General features: G+C 43.3%; 1 protein-coding gene across 9 annotated transcripts in view; it reads right to left on the bottom strand.

Moving 5' to 3' along the window:
• Positions 1–302: 302 nt before the first annotated feature.
• sox6 (SRY-box transcription factor 6) overlaps positions 303–26,032 on the bottom strand; it is a 163,086-nt gene continuing 137,356 nt past the window's right edge. For 6 of the 9 annotated variants that reach the window (XM_037545485.1, XM_037545484.1, XM_037545486.1 and 3 more), the window contains 7 exons: positions 25,495–25,641; positions 23,652–23,829; positions 22,493–22,680; positions 12,954–13,059; positions 4,654–4,887; positions 3,142–3,358; positions 1,757–2,066 (listed from right to left, as the gene is read on the bottom strand). In XM_037545485.1, coding sequence (XP_037401382.1) covers positions 1,757–2,066; positions 3,142–3,358; positions 4,654–4,887; positions 12,954–13,059; positions 22,493–22,680; positions 23,652–23,829; positions 25,495–25,641 — 1,380 coding nt within the window. Of the gene's footprint in view, positions 2,067–3,141; positions 3,359–4,653; positions 4,888–12,953; positions 13,060–22,492; positions 22,681–23,651; positions 23,830–25,494; positions 25,642–26,032 lie in introns of all 9 variants that reach the window. The other 3 variants (XM_037545489.1, XM_037545488.1, XM_037545487.1) reach the window with 2 other exon arrangements.

Here is a 26,032-nt window from a genome sequence, read left to right as displayed (position 1 = left end):
CAAAGCCAAATTTTGGATCCCTGCTTTCGTGAGGAGTATCTGAGTTCAAGATTTTTCCCTTTCCTAAAACACAGGTTCACAATCTTCTCCTAATATTCTTGTAATTGTTAATGCAGTAGCAGGAGAAGGAAAAACACACTTTACTTTTAATGTAAGTCAATGGAACCATAATTTTTTCCATGTCATTTTTGGGACATGTCTTTTGGTTCATTCTTCATGAAATTTACATACAATGTAAAGAACAACAGGTCTTTCAAATTATCTTTAAAAAAATCAACTTTTCAAATTTGTCAAAAACTGAAAAATGACAAAAATGGAGATACAAGGTTTTCTTCCGACAGCAGCGATATGCTTATATTTTTAAAAAACTGTGCTTAGATGGTGCATATAAAATTCATTTTATCTCCTTAGTCTCCTTAGCCTGCCCTCAACAAAACTGGCCTGAATCATCCAGACAAACTGGCATTTTTTCCTTAAGACTTATTTATGAACACATTGCACGAAGCACGCTCTGCTTTAAGACTTTCTTGTCGATTAAGGTTTACAATGTCCAAAAGACTTTAGCCTCAGAAAAGGCCTTTAAGGACTTTAAACGTTCAGCCCTGGGGAAAAAAAGAGCCTAAGGATTCAAACAGAATGCGCCTGTACATATTGTACAACAGCAATTTGTGATTGTAATGCCACCAAAGCTGCCTTTTGCTGCCTTTCCAATTTCCCAGATTGGATGCCTTTGGCCCCTTGGCATGCTGGCCAGATTACAATCACTCTGATTAAGAACTTAGTGGGTAAGACTGAACCAGAGGGCAGAGGGATGAAGGAGGCTGGGTGATCACTGCGTTGGGCCTCCGAGATCAACGGTGGAACTCATGAGCGAGGTCTTAAAGACCTTCTCATTAAAGTCCAGCATCTGACGCTGCCTCTAAATTCCTGAGAACTTCGCTATGGTAGTCAATGAAGAGGGAAAGAAGCGATTGGGTTTTTGAGTTTGATAAGATTGCAAAGGATTGTCTAAGACTCATGCAGTCTCCTCCTTAAGACTTTAAAATTTAAGATTACACTAGAGGGAAGCTTATGAAATGTTTGGCATGACTGTTCTTTTTTTTAAAAAAAGCAAATAATAATAATAATACTAAAAACGATATAAATGGGAGTTTGTGTAAGGACTTGATTTGATTTGTATCACCAAATTTGAAATTAAGTTTTGCTGTCGTTCTGGTTTCAAATAGTTCAAATGAAAAAAACATTCACAAGCTGTTGGCTGGCACAGCATACCTGAGAGAAATATAGAACCCCATCAAAAAACAAATAAACAAAAAAAATCCATAAGAAAAATGGAAAAACGTAAGACTGTGAGAGCTATAATTTCATATCAAAGGTTTCAATTTTCAAGTCCTGTCCTCCCTAACATTTTTTTTTTTTTACAGGCAGTAATCCTAATTTGTTTAAATGTCCATAATTAAAACACAAGTTAAAATAAGATAAGAATAAAAAAAGCCAAAATAAAACACAATCAAACTGCTTCACACTTGAAGAAACACTTAAGACCAAATAGCTGTTGAATCTGTGGGAGCCACATGTGCATGCAGGCTCCTAAAGGATATATTATCAGAAACAAGTTTTTTTTCCTCTCTCTCACTCCTTAATTTGTTCTGTAGTTTTTTTTTAATAATTATTATTATTATTATTATTATTATTATTCTCCTTCAGTTACTCCCTTGCTCCAGTAAAAGGATGTTTTCTGCTGGGAGAAGAAGCCTCAATTGGCATTAACAGGCTCCTGTGTCTCATTCTCACTGCTGTAGTCCGATTTGGGCTCGTCCTCAAAGTCCTCGTACATGTCCATCTCGTCCTCTCCGTTGACCGGGTCGTTGGCCACCATGGTGCCTGGCTCCATCTTCATGCTAAAGGTGCTCTGGATGACAGGGATGGCGGGCTCGGGGCTGGCCGAGTTGCTGGAGCAGTCCGAGGTCATATGGGGCGAGGGTGTGGTGGTTGCCATGGTTATGGCGCCAGGGTAGACCACACCTGCGCTGGTGGTGATGGGGAGCTGAGTCTGTGGCTGCTGCCTGAGACCGTAGCGAAAGAGAGAGAGAGAGACATGAGGCAGTGATTTACAGTTACAGAGCGCCATCTGAGACCTAGCCGCCGCTAATGATACGCACTGAACCTTAAGAGGTTTCGGCAGAAGGATGACAAGTTTAACACCCATAAAGGAAAACAATTACAGGCGAGGGGAATTTGAGAATGGAAAGAATGTTCAGTAGCACACGCAACAGTGGTCTCTCCTTAAGCGTCTTCTATTTCACCACTTAGATTGAAACCCCTGGCTTAACTGCTCTCTTCAGGGCTACATTTCGCAGCCAGCAGATCTGCAAAAAAGATCTCGGATTAGTTACGACGGAACGGTTTCAGGAATAATTGCGAAAACGACGCTTGTTCCGTGTTGGGCGACACAGGCAATTGCTGCTGGAGAGGTAAGCCCTGACCTAAAGTGGACTGATTGATACTCCAGCTCTCGTATTTCTCGTGGGTGAAGTGGGAACACCTGGAGTGGGCTTCCCCTTTTTGCTGACCACATTGTAGTAAATTACAGAGCCAAGCCTCCAGACATCTGCCCCACAACACTTTCCGTGTTCATATTTAATTATAATATCCTGCTATTGTCTCAATTTGACAAATCATTACTATTAAATAACTGAGATAAAATGTAATTTCTTGGGCTGGATTCAAGGTTAAGTTTAACAGCTTCTTTCCCTGCAAGAAAGAGAACAAAAAAAAAAAGTGATCCCTACTCGTACTAACGTGCGTAATCACTATAGACTGAATAAACAACGGAAAAAAAAAGCCTGGTTGTTTGCTTTAAAAGGTTGTTCATTAAAATTAAGTGCACGGGCCATATAACATAGCAGACATGGTTTAACGAGCTACAACGGTATATTACTCCAGTCAAGCTGAATAGAGGGGTCACGGGCACAGTGTGGAGAGCCGGCACACAGTGCATTGCTAGACCCTGACATTTTGGTTCACCTCTCTGCTTAGCCTACACCAGGTGTTTAACGCCAGGTGTGTGGAGAACAGCTGCCTGCTCTATTTGACTGGACCCTGGACCCCTAATCTTGGTGTTCTTCACTGTGCACCTACCCCATGGTAAAGAACTGCCGCATTTCCTGCCTCCGCGAGCGCATCATCTGCTTGTACTCGCCTATGCGCAGCTTCTTCCCGTCGATGATACAGGTGCGCTTGGGCCGCGGCTTGTACTTGTAGTTGGGGTACTTCTCCAGGTGGATCTTGCTCAGGCGAGCCTGCTCCTCATAGTAGGGCTGCTTCTCCTGGTTTGACATGGACTTCCAACGAGAGCCTGCACACATAAAATGATAAAGCGTGAGAACTGTGGTCATGAAGGAAATTTCTGCCGTCATTCAGAGTGAGAATTATACAGTAAAATTACCATCTGCGTGTTTCTTAAGAGCATAATTTGTAGCAGCGGCTCTGCCAAACTTTGAATTGATCCATGTTTTCATATTACTGACTTTAAACAACCATGCTGAATTGTCTCAGTGTGAGAGAAGCTTGGGCTCAGGTCGCCTGCTGCTGCTGCTGCTGCATTAGCGAAAACAACGGGCCAGTAAATATCTCCAGCCTTCAGTGTGTCCTGGCTGACGGGACTTTTAGTAGTCGTGATCTATTGACTCTCAGCACTGTGGGACGAGACTCATTTAGCCCCGTCATTTTTCATGACAAACACTGGGCCATGTGAAGGCTCCTATAAATCCATCTGATTGAGCCACTCCAACAGCGGCACCACTCCACTGATTCAGACTGCGCTCGCATGGATAAGGTATGCAGAGCTATACTGGAATCAAGGAACTGTTTAAAAAAACAGAACATGTTCACATATATTCAAACAAAATTAAGGTGTAATTTTTGATCACATCAAAAAAAGTTCAGTAAAAGGTTCAGTTGGCATTCTGTTTTTGTTCATGTTCTGTGCAGGGCCTGATTGTAGCTGCAGTTTGGCTTGATCCATAATCATGTTCTCGCGTTCTCTGTAAACAGTCTAGAGTAATTCAGTTTGGCCTCCGTCTTAAACAGTGAACTGTTTCAGTAGCTTGGTCCTGCCAGTCACTTCATTGGCCTTAACAGAGTTTCAGTGTTTCATGAATGCTGTCTTGTTTCTTCTTGTTACCAGAGTATGTTAAATACTAGACGTTTAATCACTATTGCCAATATCCAAACAGTATAGTACTTACGAATAGCAGGGACATATCACGAATATAAAAGAGAGCATTACTAAAATTTATTATACAAGACAAAGCCTTCATTATGATGCTCATAACAAATATTTATCTACCGTCTGTAACTCAGGAACTATTCCAAAGGAGAGAAAAGTCGTTCATTTATGCCGAACGCTCTTGAAATGGCTATGCTAACAACGCTTTTGAGTTAAAGTGATCCAATACAAGCAAAGCAACGTTTTTCAACAAGTTCTAACCGCATTTACAATAGTTCCCTGGACACCATTGTACAGACCCCATGGTGGACTTCAGTTATTCTTGTGAAACATGGTGTCATCCAAAACGAACACAGACGGCCCGGGGCAAACATACCCACGGCCGCTGTGCTCGTTTCATCTGACGATCTTTATAGACTTACCCAGAATTTTGCTGATGTTGGAGTTGTGCATGTCTGGGAAGGCCTGCAGGATTTTGCGACGCTCATCTTTGGCCCACACCATGAAGGCGTTCATGGGCCGTTTGATGTGAGGCTCATTGGGGTTCCTTCCACGGGATTCCCTGAAGACCCGGGCCTCGGTGGTGCTGGCGCCTCCTGTTGGCCAACAGTAATATGGATGTGGTTTATCTGCAGAGCCATTGAGTTCCTTATTCCCTGGGAACACCAGAGCGAGAAGAAGGAGAGCGAGCGCAGTCCATTAATCAACTTAGCACGGGAGAAGAGTCATCAGCACATCACTGTGACTGGAGCTGGACCAGAGAGTGGGCTCAGAGAGCACCAGGGGGGCATACTTTATCCCCTGCCCATCACTAAGCCAGACAAACCCGTGTATTAGAGGGCAGAACAAGGAGGCTTTGTGGGTCACAAAGCTCCTGCTTTAACTAACCCAAGCCCAGAAGAAGAGGCCCTTGATTTAAATGCCTGTTAAATATTTTGTCTGGGTCTTAACATGCTTTTCTATATTGCTATATTCAGAACCCCATACATCTGTGGTCAACGGCTGCAATGTTTCTCCTTCCTCAGGTAATAAAGCTTGTCAAAATAACGAATATGGCATGTAAGTGTTTCGGAATTGGAGCCAGCGGCCAAAGCCAGAATTCCAACAAAGTATACATCTTTAAAATGGCCATTTGAAACTCACAACACACTGCACGACGTGTGTGTGTGGGTGATGTGAGGGCTGACAGACTGCAATGGAGTAAGCAGCCTCTCAATCAGGCCACTCACAATCAGTGAGCGAGCCCCCCGGTTTCTGTATTTCATTTACGGCACAGCAAAAACGATTTCTGCTTGCATGTGCATTTGCTCCCTTTTATATGTAAGATGTGAAAGAATTAAATAAAAGCTGTATGAATATTTAAACAAACAAAAACATGTTGATAAACAAGGCCTGAAAAATAAAACAAACCAAAAAGGGCTTTCCATATGCTAAGATACATCTTTAATGATCCAAAAACTGGAAAAGAAGGCTCGAAATGAGGCATGAATATTTTATCATCCACATGTGATGCGTATTCATTAGGAACCCGCATCTTGCGTGTCTTGGCAAGCATCACCTGGTTTTGATTTCTATTCTTACTGCAGTTGATAAGAAAAAAAAATCTCTTAATGAGTAATGGAGTTTGGCACTGTGAAGATATTAAAGTGTAATATTCGGCGCACTCTGAGACCAGCGTGCTGCTAAAACAAGTAGTACAAGGAGGGGCATTGAAAGAGGCCACTGAGGATCTTCCTTTTATCTGAAACTTGTACCCTGTATGTGGCGCACACACACATAGATAAGACATGCTGGAAGTCTTGTGGAGGCTGAGGCTCGGGGTCCGAACAGACTGCAGGAGGCCCTATTCCAGGCTGAGGCATCTCTCTGGGCTTGCAGATCCAACTTCAACCAGCTAATGTTTACTAGTCAAACCTACTTTCCAGTAAAGTGCTTTCTTTTTTTATCTAGCCAACCAGTACGATTTGCTTAGCGTTTGGTCATGGTGCATCAGTCAGGGGCCACAGACTTAACATGCTGTCAGCTGCTGTGCTATCAGCCATCTGAGAGGCAAAAAAACATTATCAGCTTCTGCTGTATACAGCATCTACCTCTCTCTCCCTCCTCTCTCGCTCTGATCCACCCTCATTAGTCACGGCCAGAAGCAGTGCCGCCCCAGCCCCCTTACATCTGTCTGCCCCAAAACTACACTGCGCAAACATGGGCTTACTTTGTACCACAACGTATGCTACCACACTGGCTGCTTCTATGAACAAAACCGAGAAAATGGAGAAAAAAGCCTCGGAGCTCGCCATCTCGATCAGCCACGAGGATAATACACTAGCTCCCCCACAGTACATTAATTTCATTTAGCACGCGCTCACTGTGCAGAATAAATTGATTTCACTTTGTTTGGTTTTGACAGCCATGTTTATTGTGCAATGAAATGTAGTGTGGCGTGGGGCTGACAGTATCCATCAACGCGGGGCAATCTGCTGACTGCCGGGGCCAGATGAAGGCATTCATTACCCCACCAGCTCAGTGCACCCCCCCTAGCTCTGGCTCTTTCTGCTTCTGCTTGTGGGGGTGGAGGAGGGTGGTGGGGGGGGTTGAGGGTGGCTGGAAATAGAGAGAAATGGCTGCCTCTAATTTATGACGTTCCCTGCCAATGTCATTACCACTGACACTGATTCAGCAATTTATATACTGGCATGCATGTCGATTTGGGCAGAGGTGAGCAGCTTATGAGTGCCGACGTTCATACAGGGGAAACATGACAATGTGTACTACTAGCAGCGAAAGAAGAACAGCCCTCGCCACTGCATTTCTTCTTCTCGTAGAGGCTCTTGGAAGTGAGCTCTAAGGGTTTGGTGATACTCAAGCTAGAAAATTAGTTTGTAGTAATGTGTAGGTGTAATTTTTAGCTTCAAGTAATTACAAAATAATACATCTTACAATTAATAGCTGAAAGTTTGGCCTGTACTTTTAAGTGATTAACTAGGGAAGGTCTAAGTAATTAAAATACTTGAGTATTATTTCGTTACTCAACGCGATGCGGTTATCTGTTAGCTGACATAATAGATCTGGCAGTTGGCACTTTCCTCACAGCATGCTCGGCTGACGTTGCGTTAGTGGCCATTCAAAAAGATGCGGTGGCTAAACAGGTCTCGGAAGAAGCCTCTCTTCTACGACTAACTACGACTAAGCTGGCGTAAAAAAAAAAGTTTAAGCGAAGAGATACTGCCAAACACATGAACTTCTTTAGCTACAGTTTTGACTGTTAAATAACATTTAGATGAAGAAGCTGAACATGGAGATAAACATCTATACCATTCAATCCTGAATGAGATGAACATTCACCAATCAAAGTTATTTACCTTGTTATAGATTTGAACATGGTCCACTAGGTGAACAGCAGCAGATGAACTTTTTTATTCAGCTAAACTGACACAGCTGAATAAAGAATCTCCTTATCTGACATGACGTTACAGCACATCTGCCTCTCTGCAATTTGGGATTTTTGTTATTCCCAGGACTGTATAACACTGAACCAATTAAACATACTTAATTTAAGTTTAAGGTTAACTATGAAATGTAAACACTGTTTTTAAGCATAGTAATGAGAAGGAGTATTTGAGTACCAACCATATGAAGCTATTAAAATGCTGTTCAGGATGGCCCTAGAGTCAGTCCTTAGAAGTCATGTTACTTCTTCCATTTTGCAAAAAAATTTAAACCTAATTATGGAATTATACATTTAATTACAGTTTGTGAGATAGTAATGAATTTCAATTACCCTCATTTTGTTATGAACTGACACTTTTAAAATTTAAATTTGAATTCATAATAAAATGTTTCCTAATATCATCTGCTTACAAACACAAATGTGGTATGAAAGCTCAGAATCTGCACTTTCAGAAGAATTTCTCTGCTTGTTCATTGAGCTATGAGTGAGAAATGATAAATAGCAGATTACAGCTTGCTTTTGTTATCTGTAAGGTTAACCCCCTCCACTCTGTGCACTGGCACTCTGAAAGGACTCTCTGACATGGGTGGTCTCCAACAACCCAAACTTTCTTGCCTCGTCACACTCACAATCACACCTTAATCAGAAGCAGCCAAGGAGCTGGTAGCTGGGTAGACCCACAGAGCATCACCCTGCATCTACAATACACAGTTTACTGTTACCTGCTATTCCTGTCTGTTGTTATTGTTTAGTAAAAGAGAAGAGGCACACCTCTGACATCTACAAATTAGCATTAATTGATTTTTTTTCCCGGCCGACATTTTAAAGAATTAGCTAGTTAGGCGCTTGATTGTGTAAATAAATACAGATGTTCAGAGATGCCGTGGGGAAAACCCCTGGGGTGTGCAGTGAGGAGAGAAGCTGTTGGGGGGGAGCTGGTTTGTAATAGGCTTTACTTTGATTTATGAAGCATTGTGCTCTAAGTGGTAGAGCAACGCTAGGATCACCATTTCATTTTTCTGTTTGGGTGAACACAAGGGACAGCAAAGCGCGGACTGAGTGAGCTACACAGAGAGAGAGAGAGAGAGAGAGAGAGAGAGAGAGAGAGAGAGAGAGAGAGAGAGAGAAAGAGCAAAAGAAAGAGAAGAGCCCAGCAGCCCAGCACACACCTGTCAGCAGCAGGCCTGGACCTGACAGAGCATGGAACAGAGCCAACAGGTTCAGCCTCTTTGCTGAGGGCCGTTCTTTTGTTTAGAGGATACACACACACACACGCACATGCACACGCACACTCGCTTATATGGACTGCTGTACATGAATTCGCTCCCAGCGCTTCACCCTGCTGAACGAACAACAATCGCACAAACCTGCCAGGCCTTCTGCGCCAGATCCAATCAGAAAAAGAAACGCCTCTCCATAAAGATATTTGAGCAGGCACAATGGAGGCTCTGGGGGATCAGCAGCAGCTTAATGTGCACAGCCAGATACAGGCCACAATAGTCAGCTCCCCATTCACAGATCTCCTCATATTCTGCTAATTAAACCATTACAAAATAAATGTGATCTAAGCCCCCTACTTCAACATGCCAGTCTCATATTTTTTTCCTTTTCTTCCTTCTGGATGCTTGGAATTCTGCTGCATGTGTGCATGTGAGAGCAAGTGCATGGGGACAAATGCTTAGCGTGTTACAACTTGCTTCTGCCAACTATTATTTCTGTCTAACCTCGGATGTCAACGCAGCTTTTTGAAGTGAGGGCAATGCTAAATTCCTTTTCACATCTCACCATTTCATGGAGAATCAATAAAAGGGGACCTGGCTTGGCTTGTGTCCTCCTCTAAACCGAAGATCTGAGATCCAGCAGTGGGAATGCTGAGGATGCATACACACAGGAATACCACGCTCAGTTTTTCAATTAAACTAAAACTCACTTATGTTAAGTCTTACAAACTGAAATAGGCATTCTTAATATCAACTTCCAAAAAAATAGATTTATGAGATATTTATTTTACTTGTCATTTACGGCAGTCGACGAAGTACACAAACCATGTACTTAAGTTAAAGTAGAGACAACCAAGGTAAAATATTACTCTATATCTAATGTCCTGTTATCATTTTTGTAACAAGACTCGCTTCATGAACTCATTTTAGGTGAAAATCCTCCAGTGTCTCTCTTGGGAAACCAGTCTTTTAATAGAATGTCATTAATTAGTGACGCTGACGTCTATTAAAATGATCAAAAGCATTGATGATACTTCAGTAAACTACATGAAAAAACTACTTAAGTACAGTAACCAATTACATTTACTTTATTACAGTCCACCACAGGTTATTTAATAGAGACCTAAAACTGACAATATCTATGTGGAAATTAAAGTTTTGGTGCTTTTAATGTCTCTCATCACAAAAAAAAGAGCTGTAGACTGGGAAATTCCCATGACGGGTTTCAGGTTTTTTCAGAAAGAAACAACAACTCAAAATAAATATCTCATAATAAGGCAACGACAGCCGTCAGCTACCACACTCTGAACTGATAAATAATTAAAGCAACACGGTCCAGGCCTGTTTCAATTGACTGCATGTTATGGAGTCAGCTGGCAGTTTCTGCTTAACCAGTCGCTCCCTGTTTTCATTTTGGCTGATAATGTCACAAAAGTGGGCTTGGATTACTCTGGTTTCCTGCCCTATGGAATCCCTCAACACCCCCTTTGTTCTGCCAAGACCTCTGTCTGACAGAGGCAGCACGAACAACTGCGCGACCCAAAGCAAGTCATATGCCGCCATATGTGAATGAACAAAGGGCCCATGCTGAAGCCCACTGTGGTATTTGTTAATGTTTTTCATCTGAGCTTAAAAAGACCTAATGACTCTGTGGCGGGCTGATGCATGTGGCTCGCGGCTTTTTTGCGAAACGAAGGAAATTCTATCTATTTCCATACCCTGGCCGCTATTTTCCAGCATTCCTTCTCTCGTTAGAGCTTTGGCAGCTGTTAATTTGGTTGCCTGCATGCTTCGCAAATATTAGTTTAAGCAACCTAAAGCTTTCTGCACTTTATGGCGACGACAGAGGGCCGCTTTACGCCCCCAGGACCCTTTTTCAATGCAACGCTTCTTTCTTGCAGGCCAGGCCTCAACACACTGAAGCGCTCTGCTGTTATGGGTGTAGCAAGATTTGCTCAGTAATTTTCCTCTGGTTAGAAAAGCAGTGGCTGTATGTTCCCCCAAGCTATGTTATGTCACACCCAAGCGGATCGTAACGGAATCTAATTCTCTAGGAGTCGGTGGCCAGTTACCTGATAAATCATTTGATATCCACAACGTAAACTCCAACCTGAAGATGCCTGCTCAAGTGTCCAGCCACTGTTACCAATACTTGTAAATAAGGTAAATGAATTAACTCATAATAACAACAATCCCATGTTCCTTCTCATTTGTCCCCTGCTTAGTGAAACTCTGAGCTTACATTCTTTTAGGAGGAGTGGAATTTGTTTGCTTTGGTTCCTCAGAAAGATTCCAAACACATGAACACCAAAGTAAACAAACTCCATGTTTCCCTGTACATAAACACGTTTCGGTTGTAAAAAGAGACTTTTTAATGTGGTGCGCATCACCATAAAGTGGCATTCGCATCTCTTCGTGTGTTTTAGCTATGAGGGGCTCGGTAGGAAGATGAATTGGGGAGAGCCCTGGTGAGCTCGGAGTGCTGGCCATCCACACACTCATCCCCACGGGAACAGGAACCCTCCATAGCCTCTGTCTGCCCGCCACTAATTCTGTCCCAGATGGGAACTTGTTGTAAACAGACGCTTGCCTTCGCCTTTCCCTCGCCCCCTTGTCCACATTAAATGCCTGCCGTGCCCCCCAAATCTGTTCCTGACTCCATCTGAGCTCACAGAATAGTTCCAACCCAGAGAAGGATCTGTGGCCCTCGATGCCACAGAAACATGAGGGTGGGACAGTCCAGCTAACAGAGAAAAACCCTACAGGACAAAAATACTGCCAAAAAAAAAATAAAAAATACTGCAAATTGATTAATTAACGCTTAGAAGTCATTAATTGCCCCTTTGAATTATTAGTCATGTTGCTGTAGTATTTGCATGTAACATAACTATAAGAATTAATAAATAGTTATAATTTTTTTCAATATCATGAACTTTCTTTTGATTTAATTTATCGACAGGTTTGTGTGTCCACAACGTTCTATTTCAGTCCAAGTCATGACAAAAATGTAAACCATGTTTTTTCTTTCTTTCTATAAACCAAGACTGTTTGCACAACAGCAACTTTTCATCAAATTAAAATCATAATAAAATATTTCCTTTTGTACAATAAAACACAAATTTGGTACTGACTGAAAGCTCTGTGAAGAATAATACATCTAAAACGATGACATGCTTTCACTACAAGCGAGCGATAACTGCAACTTCTGATGGTTAAGACATAATAAAGCACATAATAAACACTGGCAAATGTGAAGCTGCTCACTATGTGAATGGAAAAAATTCTATTGTACTTGTCCATTTTTTTCCCCTTTGGTATGTTTCAAGCCTCTCGGCCATCATAAAAGGCTGAGAAGAATTCATACTATTCTCATACTGTGCTCTTAAATACAGTCTTATTAATTTTTCCCTTCTGTCTTGGCTCAAAAGTGCCATGGTAACTGTAAAAAATATTTATGCTGCACAAACACTGGTGCACATGAACGTTCCTCACCGCTGTTGACTCAGGGCCACAAAAGGGGATGACGCTTTGTCATGCAAGTGCTATCAGAAGTTACACCTCCTCGTCCTGCACCTCAAACAGAGGCAGTGGTAGCAAAGGCCGAGCCTGGAGACGAGCCAGCTCTGACCTCCAGCCTGTCCTCCACACACCTAGCTGTGAACACCTTCAAACATAGCTCAGTAGCCCGCCATGCACGCACTCCCACACACGTACACATGAACATATATACAGACATCCCCCTCTTAGCTCACACGGGCATGGAGTGAGCATCTACTGTGGGATCCAGTTAGCTTGAGAAAAACCAACCCAACCCAGCCTGGCTTTCTTACTCACACTCGCTCTGTAACTTTGACAGAAATGAGGACTCAGAAAAAATAAATGTGCAGGGTGAGAGAACTTGAAAGCCATGGATGGCTGCATCTGCCTGAAAACATACACTGCATCTGATAGCTTTGATAAGGATTGTTCAAAACATTGAAATAATCAGGAAAACATAACATTTCAAGACTTGTACAAAGTGAACGGATAAATTTAAGAGCTTGGCAAGAAAGCTTACCGTCAAGATCCTCTGGCCTGGTTAGGTCAATGACTCTCTGCCCAATCTTGCCATCTTCTCCAAGCTTGCCCAGATGATGACCCAAACTTTCGAAATGAGCTCTCTCCTGCACACAAGAACAAAAAAGCCCATGACTAACTTATTCTGACAACAACTCCGTTTTTAAAAGCGTTTATTCTTTTGTACTATTTAAAAAAATGGCAAGTATGCTTTACAGTTTGTGAATATTTCATGTCGAATGGCCCAATAAACGTAATAATAGCCTACAATTTCTTATGGAGTCTTTTTTATCAATTTAACGCTTTCCCCTTCTCCTGTAAAGTCGCCATTTTAGAGATACACATTTTTGTTACGTCAATGATGATTCATCTCCAAACTTACTACAGAGGAAAAAACCTAAATCAATAAGATAAATTCAGCATTTATACAACTTTACTTTGCAGACAAAATATTAATCATTACATGTGTATGTATTCTAAACACCAATAAAAGACATACTGTCCATCTGTGGGCATTGACATTTATGATCTATGCATTTATTCATTCACTCCCTTCTTCTGTAGGGACTTGTGCAGATAACAGTCAGAAACACTGAAAGCTCTCAGTGGTAAAAAAAAAGGTTTTAAAACAACATGGCAAAGGATCTTGTGCACACAATGGGTATTGGGACCTCTAGCAAAGCACTTAGACTTTTCTTCCCCCTTCCCCTATAATCTTTGCCGTGCACTCGCGTCTGTCTTGGGCATCCTGAGCTCCCTGCCTATCATTTATTCAGAGCATGTGCTTTAAAGAATACACCATGTTTTCCCTTTTGTTGTGTTGCTTTCGGCTCAGATTAAACTTGGCATCATGTCGTATTTGACACACAATGAAACCCTGTCATTCATGCACTGGGACGACAATATTAAAATGTCATGTCCGTGCGTACTGACAGAATAAAATAACAGCTTTCGGGGGGCCCTTCTGAATAGTCGCCGCACATTACACTTAATGTATTATGCAGAGGAAGAGGGGCCGACTGCTGCTCGGGCCTATTGTTAAATGACCTAGTTCTGCCGGGAGTGCGCCGGGGCATTAGCTGAGCCGTCGCTTCTTCTCTAAAGACCTGAGGAGGAGATGGACACTTCCACTCGGCATGATACAAATAATCTCTCCCTCTCCGACGGCTCAAAGGCGGTGGAAAAGTGGCGTGCTTCTGGCAATTCAGCCTGAGAGCATTTGTTTTACTCCCAGGGAGAAACCATTCGATTCATGGCCAAAAAGGTGCAATAGCTTGTCTCACCCCCCTTTTCTCCTGAGAACACCTATCATACACGTCTTGAACGGACACCCAGGTGGGCTCCCAACACAATTCTAACAGCTCTTCGTGCACACACGGGAAGAAAGAGACACCAACATGCACATTAATCTTTTAGCTGTTTCGCCCATTTGTTTGTTTACACCTCTTTATCATACAAAACCCACCAAGGACGTGATGAGGTTGTTGTTTTACGCGGCAAAAGATTATTACCCGAGATCGAGTCATAATAACATGGAGCTGTTACATCTGCTACAATTACAAACACACTTTTAGTGCAAGTCCAAGATGATACTGTGTATATTTTTTCGCCCGTACAGCAAACTTGAGAATGTGTGCTTGTAAAAGAAGACTTTTTGTTCAAGGCCCACTAGGATAAAAAAAAAATATTACTTCAATTAAACACTTGATCCATCTCTGCACTCCAGTCCTCTGCATGTTTCTATTTTTATTCTTTTTTCAACTGAAATGCAAAAAAAAAAAAAAAAAAAAAAAAAAAACGAAAGCCTGGATCAGTTTGTGTGTGTGTGTGTATGTGTCTGTGTATGAGAGAAAGAGTACAGCAATTTCCCATCATGCTTGAAGGAACAATCATTATTTATGGCCATCTGAGTGATTTTGATGTACAATTAACCGATACCTGCTTATAGGCTCTCGTTAAGGACTGCCTGTCTTGACCATGCTTTGCTTACTTAAGTGTTTTCTAATTATGATATACGTGGCAGTTCCCACTGGCCCCGGGTGGTTTTGTAAAGACAAGATGGAGCGCCACGCTCTGCTCACAGTGCCTCGCTCTGTGTGAAGCCTCCTACACCACTGTATTCATCAACAGACCGCATTATTGCATTTAATGAAAGGAGCACACAGCCCCCGATGACAAATTGACGGATGCGCGATTAGTTGGACAAGGAACGGGCGATGTACCGTGGATGCTTTGCCGAGGGAAAGGATGGACAACCGGAGTTTGTGTATGTGTGTGTGTATGAGCGCATAGCAAGGGGAGGGGAGGGGGGGTTCTGTAATAAATTAGCCGCTTCTTCCCTCCCCCACGCTCAGCTGGCCCTCTCTGATCAATCAAGTGCTTTTATAAACTCATGATCATTAAGCATCATGTAGGACCTGAGATGGAAAAAGAACAAGCGCCATCCATCACAGAGTTTCATTAATAACTGCCTGAGTGCTAAACTTTCCCTGCTGCACAGAGAAATAATTAAAGAACAAGTCAACAGGGAGCAATTGTACATGAAGGAGATTACGTCTTTATCTCCACACCTTGAACTCGTCAGTCCATTTAACCAGAGCACAGAGCTGGTTCAGGATTACAACTACCTGGAGACAACTGGAGCTCCTGTCTTCAGTCTGGTTAGGGTGCATTAAAGAGAATGCAATTGAATGAGCGCTCCAGAACAGTGCAAATGAAAATTAGACTAAATGTGCATTGCCTAAGCAAACTGTATTTCCATTAAATTTTACACACTATGTTTTATATACTTATTGGTTATAACTAGAGTAATTTATGTTGCAGCATTAGTATTATAGTAAAAATTGCAGAAATAATTTATACGCACAACATCAGACTTTTTGTTCGAAGGCTAAAGGAAAAAAAAACTATCAAACTATCGTAACTTTACAACTGGCTGCATCAAGCGGCGTGATAAATTAATGGCATTTTTATTATTTTATGGTGTCATTAAATTTTTACTGATCACTCAGCCACAGAAGAGCAATAAAGGACGTACAGAATCCTGGGACGGGCCTGTCCAGCCAGGCAGATAGTCAAGCCCACAGCTCTGTAACCAGCTTGCTATAAAGGATATTTATAATGTGCATTACACTAGCAAGATGGGAAACGGAGGGAGAGTAGGAGAAGGCAAGAGGAAAGTAAAAACAAGAGTGAAAGAGACATAAAGGGAGAGAGAGAGAGAGAGAGAGAGAGAGAGAGAGAGAGATGGAGATAGAAACAATATAAGAAAGAAAAGATGTCTTGGTACACTGTGCACCCCTCCCATCTTAACCGCGACTTCTCTGGCACACGGCTGGCTCTTCCCTCAAATGCGTTCAGCATGCAGCCCTTCCACCCCACATCTAAAATTATAGCCACACACTCCAAGGCTGAAGTGGAAAAAATATACCCACAATAATCCACCCCCCCCCCCTTTTTTGGAAATTTGGTTCCCGAACACATTTTGTTTCGACAGTAAAATGGTTGCACGGTGAAGTAATGACACAGAATGGCAGGGCCGCTGGAACTTCTGAACGGCTGGACAGGGGCCAGCGCCGGGAGCCCGTGTCAGCACTGCAGCGTGTGCTTTAATCAGGCCAGCCGCAGAACATATGCCAGAGGACTCGCAGTGGCCTGGGGCTGGAACGCATTGTGCCGGTGGCTAGTCTCTACTTATGCGTTGTGCTGCTGCACCGTGACGCTCGCCTTCTTCCAGTGTAAATAGACCCAGCCTGGGCCATATGGCCTCAGCTCACTGTGGCAGGGCCCATCCAAGCTCCAGATAATGCCAATTATGAGGCAATTTTAGGCCTCACCTTAGGTCACCATGTCTTTGAAAGACAGAAAAAGAAAATACAGACTCCATTTATTTCTCTGGTCACTTAAAGCAACCGCAGAATGACAGCAGAAGTATCGATGAGTTTGAGCTTAACAAATCAATGACCTTGACAAGCGCAAAAGAGTGGAGTTTGCTTTTGTTGTTGCCCAGGTGCATGAGGCTAATATCATGACAGACAGAATGAAAAGGACACAAACGATAAAAGTACATGACAGCCCACTGCATAACTGTTCATGTCACGTCCTTGCCTTTGCGCTGAAAGCAGAGAATGCAGTATTATTGCCTCCACACCTGGTTCAGAGTTAGACGAGCACCATGGCAGATAATGGAGGGCTTTGTAAGGACTGTGGCAAGGAGTGCCGACAGAACAGAAACAGCAAGTTAGTGCTTTCAACCTCCTTGAAAGCCTGCGGTGGTCCTCGGCCTATGCAGGCTGCTTAAGCAAAGTAACTTTGCTTCGACATCCATTTCTCCCCTTGTCTGCTTTTAATTTCTATTGTAACTAATCGCCATGTTATTTATAACCATGCAGCTTTCCAGTAGTCTCTCGTCTGGCCTTAAGCATATGTATTAGTGTGGTAAGCTTGGAGCTCCTTTCATGTGGTCTTTGGACCTTTCTCCACGAATCAGCCCTCCATGCTCCAGAATCCCAGGCTGGTGGTGCAGGCAGCAGGCAGAAAGGACTGAGGCCAAGGCCTGCCTCTATAGGTCAATGCTTAATCCCAGAATAATGTTTCTGGGCTTTGGTCTCTAGTTCCTAGGGAAGCTAGGGAATCAGCTCGATTATGTTGAGAAAAGGGGCAGGGTTGCTTCTCGCTCCAATCAGGCAGCGAAACCGTACTGGCATGTCAGAGAGAGAGAGAACCCTGGCTGTGGCATGATGAGCTTTTATGAGCTTTCACTTTCCAGCTTGCTTTCTATTTGGAGCGAGGGGATTCTGTGGCCAGTAATGCTATGATTGTGTGTCGGCCTGACAACTTCGACTCGTTTATAGAGAGGGAACAAGAAAAAAAAAGAAAGAAAAAACAACTTCGCCCACAACATGTGACCTTTCAACTTTCATGGGGAAATGATCCGTTTTATTCATGGCCATCTCAGCTCTGTACGGTCTGTCTCCAGCTCTGTTTTCATTCCATGCTGCGTTGAGATCATTTGCTCAGGCTTTTTTATGGGCTTCCAGCTCTAAATGACCCTGAACTGTTCACTGAGTCCTCAAGGATCTGTTAAGAGGGACTTCACTTTCTTTCCCCTTATCGCACAATCCATTTACAATAATGGAACAACCCCAGAAGACAATCTAGACCACATGATCAGGGAGACAGAAGGGCCTTTGTGCACCCATTCCGAGAGGATCTACCCCGATATGGCGGGGCATAAATGACCCATTGTGGCCTATTCTTTTGCCTGCTTTGTTGTGGGCTCTCTGCTGTAAGCAGAGCCGGGTTGGTCCAGAGCACAGGGGCTTGTTAAATTTTGGAACTGCAGCCCTGCTTTGGCTGTCTGTGATTTTACGCAGCCACAGTGCAAAATCGGGAGCCATCAGTGGGGAGTTGAGAGCTACTCATGTCTCGCTAAAGACAAACAAAAAGGGGGCAAAAGTATTGTTTCATATTCCAGTCTGGGACATGTGCCCACCCACACACACACAGGCCTGCAGCCTAAGTGAAAAGGACTTGTCTATTTGCGTGGTACATTCAAACAATTGGTCTAAAGCATTAATGTGAGCAATACTCAACAATGACATTTGCTGGCTATGGCCAGTGGCTAAGTGCTGCATATAATCAAATTTTGGATGGCCAAACCCATGTATGGCAGGATTTACTCATGTGGCCAAAAAAAAAAAAAAATTCCCAGGCTGGCAATTTCCAAGACAGCAGCAGAAAAAGGAGCAGAAAATTGCTTCCAGGGCTGCAGACCAGACAAGATTATACTCCTGGCCTTTGTGAGGTCCAGTCTGAATAGTACTCCAATGTACACACAGGGAAATGGGGCGCACGTTGGCTCCCACATCCAAAAGGTAGTGAGTGAGGATTTTTGAGGAGGGTGGGCAAAGCTCCATTTCGACTGTTGGAGGCCCTCTCCTCTGCTCTGGGAGGACAGTGAATGTTCCTGCTCATCAATAATGCAGAGGAAAGGAGCGGGTGGAGGGTACAGACGCTCAATAGGTTAATACACTGGCCTTTCACCTTTTTGATTCCGGTTTGGGAAGTGTCAGCAGAGGAATACATTTTAGTTCCTCACCATATGCTGTGCTCAACTGCATCAGCTGTTGGCTGATTAGCACTGAAAATGTATCAAACTTTAAAATCTCCTACGGCTATGAAGGTTTAAGAGCAATGGGGAACTTTCACTTTGATGCTTGAAAAATCAGACGTTCAGGGTTTTTACAGAAGCAGACATGCTACTCGAGACAGAGGTCATCACAATAGGACACAAGGAGAAGACATAAATCAGCACGTTTCAGCTGCAAACCTCAAAATGGATCTTGAAAAGTATAACTGGCTATTCAGCGCTGTTTGACATAAAAGCATCAGAAAGGGAGATAAATAATAGAATACAGTAATTGCCCTCTGCAGAAAATAATACATTTTAATAAATATTTGAGAAAACGTAAATTGTGAGAGGGTCCATAAAAGCTTTTCTTTCTCTTATGGGAGAAAAGAGAGAAGAAAAAAGGACAAATAAAAAACAAGCGGGTGAACACGGTTCACTAAGGCATGAATATTTTACATGAGCACCTAGAGGACAGGAGCTATAAAGGCAGAGCCTTTTTCACCTCAGAAAGCGGTGGTGAGAAAGAAAAAAGATGAGTGTCCACATATAGACAAGACGGCCTGAGAGAGAGAGAAAGAGAGAGAGAGAGAGAGAGAGAGAGAGGGGGTTGAGGGTCACTGCATTGTGCTCTTCAGACACACTTTGTATTAAAAGATGAATTGATCCATCTGTAAGCAGCACTTAGCCCCACTCTCTGGCTCGGTCGTTACACTAGGATAAATCAATATTTAATATCCCCCTCCAACAGCCCCAGTAGATGATTTTAACCTCTCCTTAATCCCATTTACCTTACCTTTCCAGAATCGTCCATGCAAGCTTTCACTGTGATAAACTTCCAAACAGTCGACTGGGAGGCAGATATTAAAGCAGCGTCCAGTATTTATGTCAGGTGAGGCGATAAACTGAAATATTAATATTCTGAAATGGAGCAAAGTGAAGGCTTTTATCTGGGACATCTGTAGGCCTTTTTCCACCATTGGATTCAGGCAACGGCGTGGCCAGCACGTGGCACCCGAGCCCAGGCTGCAGCCTGTATGTTTTTAGATGCCGTTAGTGTTGTCTGGTGCTTCAAACTGTTTTTTGGGTTTTAGATGTCTATGAAGTGTTCTGAGGTTCTGGATTGCAGAACAGCATAGAGAGTACTACAAAGTTTTCAAAGGTCTAAAGGAAGCCATACTACTGCTTTCATTAGTAATTAGCTAAATTAGATGAAAAGAAAAAGAAAACTGTCTTGTGTCAAGCTTCAGTTTGCCTGAGACATCAATAAGTCTGTCTGACTGAGCAATAGGGCAAGGAGGAGCTGTCTTTATGATATCATCAGATTCAATGTCATTTTATCCTATTCGTTTTCAGCTCAAAGGTCATAAAACTGCTGTTCACAGAGATGCCGATGACAGAGAGAAGAGAGACAGAGAGAGATAGAGAGGGAAAGAGAGAAAAGGGAGGCGGCAGTAAAAAAAACGATGCTTGATTGACTTAAAAAAGGGGGGGAGTCTTTGTAATGTGCTCAGTTACCTATGGCAACAATGATAACTCAAACATACCAGTCATATTTTCATACTGATAGAGTGCCTAATTATTATTTGTTGTTGCCTCCTCTGCACTGCCAAAGCCGGGCGGATCTCGCACCACCAGCTTCCCAGAATTATTTGCCCTTACATCAAAGTCCTTCAGTGAAAGAACATTTAACTGCAAGCCTAATGTCTTTTTTTTTTAAAGCAGAGGCCTATAAGATAACTTCAGGGCAAGGGGAGAAAGGTGCGGAGTGACGAGCTGCTTCTAAATGGATCTTCCCTTGCTTAGGAAAACACAGTGCTTACCTAAGCTCCACACCTAAAGACGTGGCTGAAAAGATGGGGCCTTGGCATAGGCTGGAAACAAAGCCAGAGTCAGACAAACGAGTAGCAAAAAAGCGCTAAGCTTTACCTGCTAAGAACAATGCAGGCATAGGTGTGTACTGCCTGTTGACAAGTGTTCCTATTCAGCCATTGTTAAGAGCGAGGTATTCGTGTCATGTAGCAGCATATTCCTCTGGCTGGTTGACCATGAGCTAACCCCAGAATTTGGGAGGTGTGGAGCAGGCGAATGAGTGGAAGCTGGAAAGGGTGTGGAGACGGTGAGAGAGCGAGAGCGAAAGAGAGAGAGAGAGAGAGAGAGAGAGAGAGAGAGAGAGAGAGAGAGAGAGAGAGAGACACACAGGTGCTGGCTATGCACTCACATACCATATCCACCTCTGTAGCAGGCGAACAAAGGCTCAAAAGACCTAGAAGAATAGCAGATAATACTGCAGCTTAAGCGCTACCTCCAAAAAAGTCCCCTTATAATGCTACCCATATAAAATAGAGCATTGTGCTCAAGAAAATACAATTTTGGCTCTCGCAATGCTCCCGTGGGGAGTAAAGAAGAAAATTGCTATTGAGAAAAAGCAACAACAGCAGAATAAAAGGCATTCTCAGTCCTGGGAATTCACTGATGACTATAGGGATACTTAAGCTTTTAGCCAAATACTCGTATTATCTGGTCTTAAGAGTGGAGCCTGAGCAATTGTGCTACAGTTTTGTCCTGTTTTGAGGACACACTTCAGCCTCTGCTGAGTGCTGTGCCACCCACACTGGGACACATGTCTTCAACCCATTTGCCCCTACTTCTTAAGTTGATTAAAAAATAGTCCCCCTTGCTTTTTTACATATACATTGACCTACTTTAAGATGTTGGTTGAAAGTAATCAGGTGCTAAAATATTAATGACACTCCACTCCCAGTTCCTGCCTGCTTCTCGCAGCCAACTGGCAATATGGCATCAATCAGATGGGAGAGGGTAGAGTTTTTTTCGTTCTTGATTGACTCATTGATTGAAGATATTTTTAAAGGGAATCCCTGGGAGTCTGTTTGCTCCGGTACAAAGCGGGCCTGTCCCACACCGGGGGCCTGAGGAGGCTGCCTGTCTGCTTTAATTGGGCTGAGACATCACAGTTTGAACCCACTCAGGGCAACACAGGCGGACCAGCGGATGGCCCTTACACACACACACACACACACACACACACACACACACATACGCAAACCTACTCTAACGTGCACAAACATGGGCTTGCACTATCGACCATGCCAATGTCAATCAAAAAGACTCCTCTGGACTGCCATCAAAGACAAATTAGGTTTTTTTAAAGATCTTTTAAAAGCATAGTGGACAGAGGAGAACTTGTCCTCTATGTTTAGTTTTCTTTCTACTCTTAATGAAACACTGAAGTAGCCTTGTTCAGACACAAAGTGATAGTACATCCAAGAATAGGACCTATTTAAAAAGTGGGCACTGCTTGTTTGATACTCCAAAAGGTACAAAGCACAGGAAGATAATAAGACACAAAGAGTAAAAAAGAGAAGAGAATGAACAAAAAAGAGGCTCACCTTGTCAGTCCTGCAGGTGTTGAGACCCAGGCCGGACAGGGCTGAGAGCTTGGCCTCCATGCCCTGTTGGTGGTGCTGCAGCTGCTCCCGCTGGATCTGTTCCTTCATCTTCCTCGCCTCCTGTATGGCCTTCATCACTGCGTCCTGATCTCCAAACAGCGCCGTGGAGTTCAGGTTGGATAGGATGTCTAGGAGAGCATCAGACATACACACGAGTTAGAAAGTACGCAATTGCAAAGTCCAGGGTAGAGCCTGTTTAGTGAAAGACCCACTATGGGAGGTCTGGTTATCAGCTCTTCATATCTGTACATCCACCATGTGTTTACTGTACATGTGGCACACACGGAAAAATAAGGCAGCAATCTTGGTGTGTATGACGCCTTTCTGTAATTAGTGGATCAAAGCGAGGTGAGGCTGGGTGGCAGTTAAAACTCGGAAATAGAACAAAAACAAACACCAAGTCTACGTTCAAAGGCCAAGTACAAGAGAAAAAAGGAAATGAATCGAGTTCAACTTAATGGTCCTGATTTAATGAAAGACTGTTTTTAGCAAAGTTACTAGCAACTTCCGAAGAAGGCTTAATATGAGAGATGAAGCTGAGAGCTTTGAAAACAAGTTGTCAGCACCAGCATCTGTCACACTTTACTAGGCTGGCTGTAATGGCAAGGTTTGAATGAGATTAAGCAATGTGGTTATGTAAATAGCTCCATGTGCTCTGCGTGAGTTACAGTTTGGTGCAAGAGTGGTATCATACAACAAAGGATCAGGCCAGTGTAATGCCCGCTCATAATTATGAACTAGGGCTCAATGATATGTTACTGATACTGATTTCAAAGAGCTAAAAATTTCAGTTAATGATAAGAATTTGATCTTAGTTTGCTTCTCAGTGCTTATCATTCTCAAATGTCAAATTGTTTTAAACTTACATTAACAGCAGAAATGCACAAAATCTTGAATAAGGTGAATATCGTATGACAAGGCTCATATTTACAGTGGCTAGATCATATCCATCAGCCAGTGTATTGGTTTGATTATGAACATGAACATTATAAAGATGTCATTAATTTTAAATCCAAATTGGAAATATACACAAAGAGAAAAATTTGTAAATGATTTATTCTGAGAAAAATGGTAAATCCAGACATGTCCAGACCCTTACCTAGGGATGAGCCACGGCCCAGACTTCCGAGGGGGCTGGGGATGCTGCCACTCCTGGGCAGGCTGTTGGGGCTGCTCTTGCTGCCAGGGAACAAGCTGTGTGTGGGGGACGTGGGGGATTTGACCGGCTCAGCTGTCTTGGGCCGGGCAGAGAGGTTAAGGGGCTGAGTTCCCTCCTCCTGTAGATATGAGAAACACCGCTAAATAGAGAGATGGCCCACAGAGAAATATCCCCCCCATCTTACCCACAGAAAATAATGCTTCTGTGGCTAATACTGCAGATTAATTATCCTAACTCCTCCAAGAGAAGGATTGCGCATTCATAGCCAGGCTCTGTGCCATGCTGAAGCTCCTCTGTGTAGCGAGGCCAGGCTTTGTTCAGACTAATTAAAGCACAGTATGTCTCTCTCTGTACATCTCTATCTCATCACCTGCTCTCAGTCTGAGAGACTACGGCGAACCACTAATGCGGCCCATTGCAAACAAAGCCTGTGAGGCGATTACTGTCGATAATGCTTGTTATCAGGGAATGATGTGTGGTATTAACACTGGACCATGAACTGTGTGGGTGTTGCATGAGTGTTTGATTATTAGGGTGAATGAGACAACTATGAAGCACGGGCGAGCACCACAAATAATAAGTAAATGAAGTATTATCCATCCTGGACTAACTTTTGGCTGGACATTCATAAATGATTGTGGTCTGACACACTACCCCGCCATAAAACAACAATGGGCTGGCGGTTCAATGATGTCACAAAGAATTTTGGTCGTCTTGTGTACTATGAATTGACTGGGCATTGACAACTCTTATTTGGCAGCGAGTTGCGCTGTCCAAACAGATGGGCCACATACTGAACATTGCCTCGAGCTTCTTGAAAATCTGACTGCCAACAACAGTTTGTCATTCAATTACCCTTTAAGTAGACAAACAAAACAGATTGCCATTTAATTAAGCACAGCATATCTGCATATGGAGCTAATGGTACAAAAAGCAGCCTGTATCGTTGATGGACATGATTAAAAAGATTACGTGGCTCAAATAATGAACGTCATCTAAACAAATGGAATCAAATGAAAATGAATGAGCTCTGAGAAAGGTGGCGTCAGTGTCTTTGAGAATGTGCTCGGAGTAGAACTCATTCTAGTCTGGAGAGGCAGAGGGCTGGTGATGTGTATCGGCATTTTGCTGAAGCCATGTTCTAAAATCCTGGAGAAACCTGCTTTAACCGAGCCTGCTGAGGATCCCAGCCCTACACACAATTGCTGCTCAGCATGCTGATTTATCCCCTGCTCTATTGTGATATTAAACTAAACTTTTCCAAATGTGCACATGTTTTAAGTTACAGCCACAGAGAGAAAAAAGATGATGTATATGGCTTCTAGTCAAAGCTGAAGGCTGGTGGCCTCCTGCCATGTACTGTAGCAGTCCTAATGTTGGTCTTACTTAAAAAAAAAAACAACAAAAAAAAAAAACACACACACACACAAAAATGAAAGTCATCACCAAATTTCAACCTCATCGATATATATGGCCTATTATAAGCCTTTGACGTAATCTGGCTTGGTTCTCTCCACGCTGGGCAGGATGAAGAGAGCAAAAAAAAGCAGTCCAACCACGTGTTCCTAATGACTCTCCGGGTGCACAAGGAGCCATAGCAACCCTGTCCACAGAGTTCTGCATGAGGAAACGAAGGCCTTGTAAAAGCCAGTACAGATTGATGGACTCTGCGGAGAGGTGGCCCAGCTCTAGACGCTAAAGTAACGCTACCTACCACGGCTGATTTAGTTAAGCAGAAACCTGGAGAGGACCGGGTCAAGCACCACTCCAGCAGGGGCCGTACCTTGACTTGGGTAAGGGGGCTGGAGGATCTCTTCTCACTCTTGGGGCCTGGTGAGAGGGGCCCGGCTGAGTTGGGGGGCTGTGGCAGCGGCGGCATCTTGGCTCCTGGTGAGAGCTGCATGCTGGCCAGCTGGGCAGCGTACAGTTGCTGCAAGGAGGGAGAGAAAAACCCACAAGGCGTTAACATCCAAAGCCAGCCACCATTCAAAGCCCCCTTTTCCCCTCTCCCTCTTCCTCTATGTCTCTCCTTCACATCTTCCTCTCTTTCCATCCTGGCACAGAAGCTCCATCAAAGATCTTAACTGTATATCAAAGCCTGAGCCTGAATCCAGAGAGAGAGACAGAAGCACTGAAAAACCGCAAAGCAATGGCAAGGATACAAGACCAAGAGCCACTTTCCCCCTCCCCTTTTTTCCAGTCATCAGACAAAGTTTGCAGACTGAAGGCAAGCCTGTCCTGAGATCTGATTTCTCTGTCTTTTTCTCTCTTCCTGCACTCTCTGGTTTGGTCAGCTCAATTCTGAGTCTCATATGGCTCAG

Source organism: Pygocentrus nattereri, chromosome 15 (genome assembly GCF_015220715.1).
Source record: "Pygocentrus nattereri isolate fPygNat1 chromosome 15, fPygNat1.pri, whole genome shotgun sequence".
NCBI lineage: Eukaryota > Metazoa > Chordata > Actinopteri > Characiformes > Serrasalmidae > Pygocentrus > Pygocentrus nattereri.
This window is presented reverse-complemented; position numbering and strand designations above follow the sequence as displayed.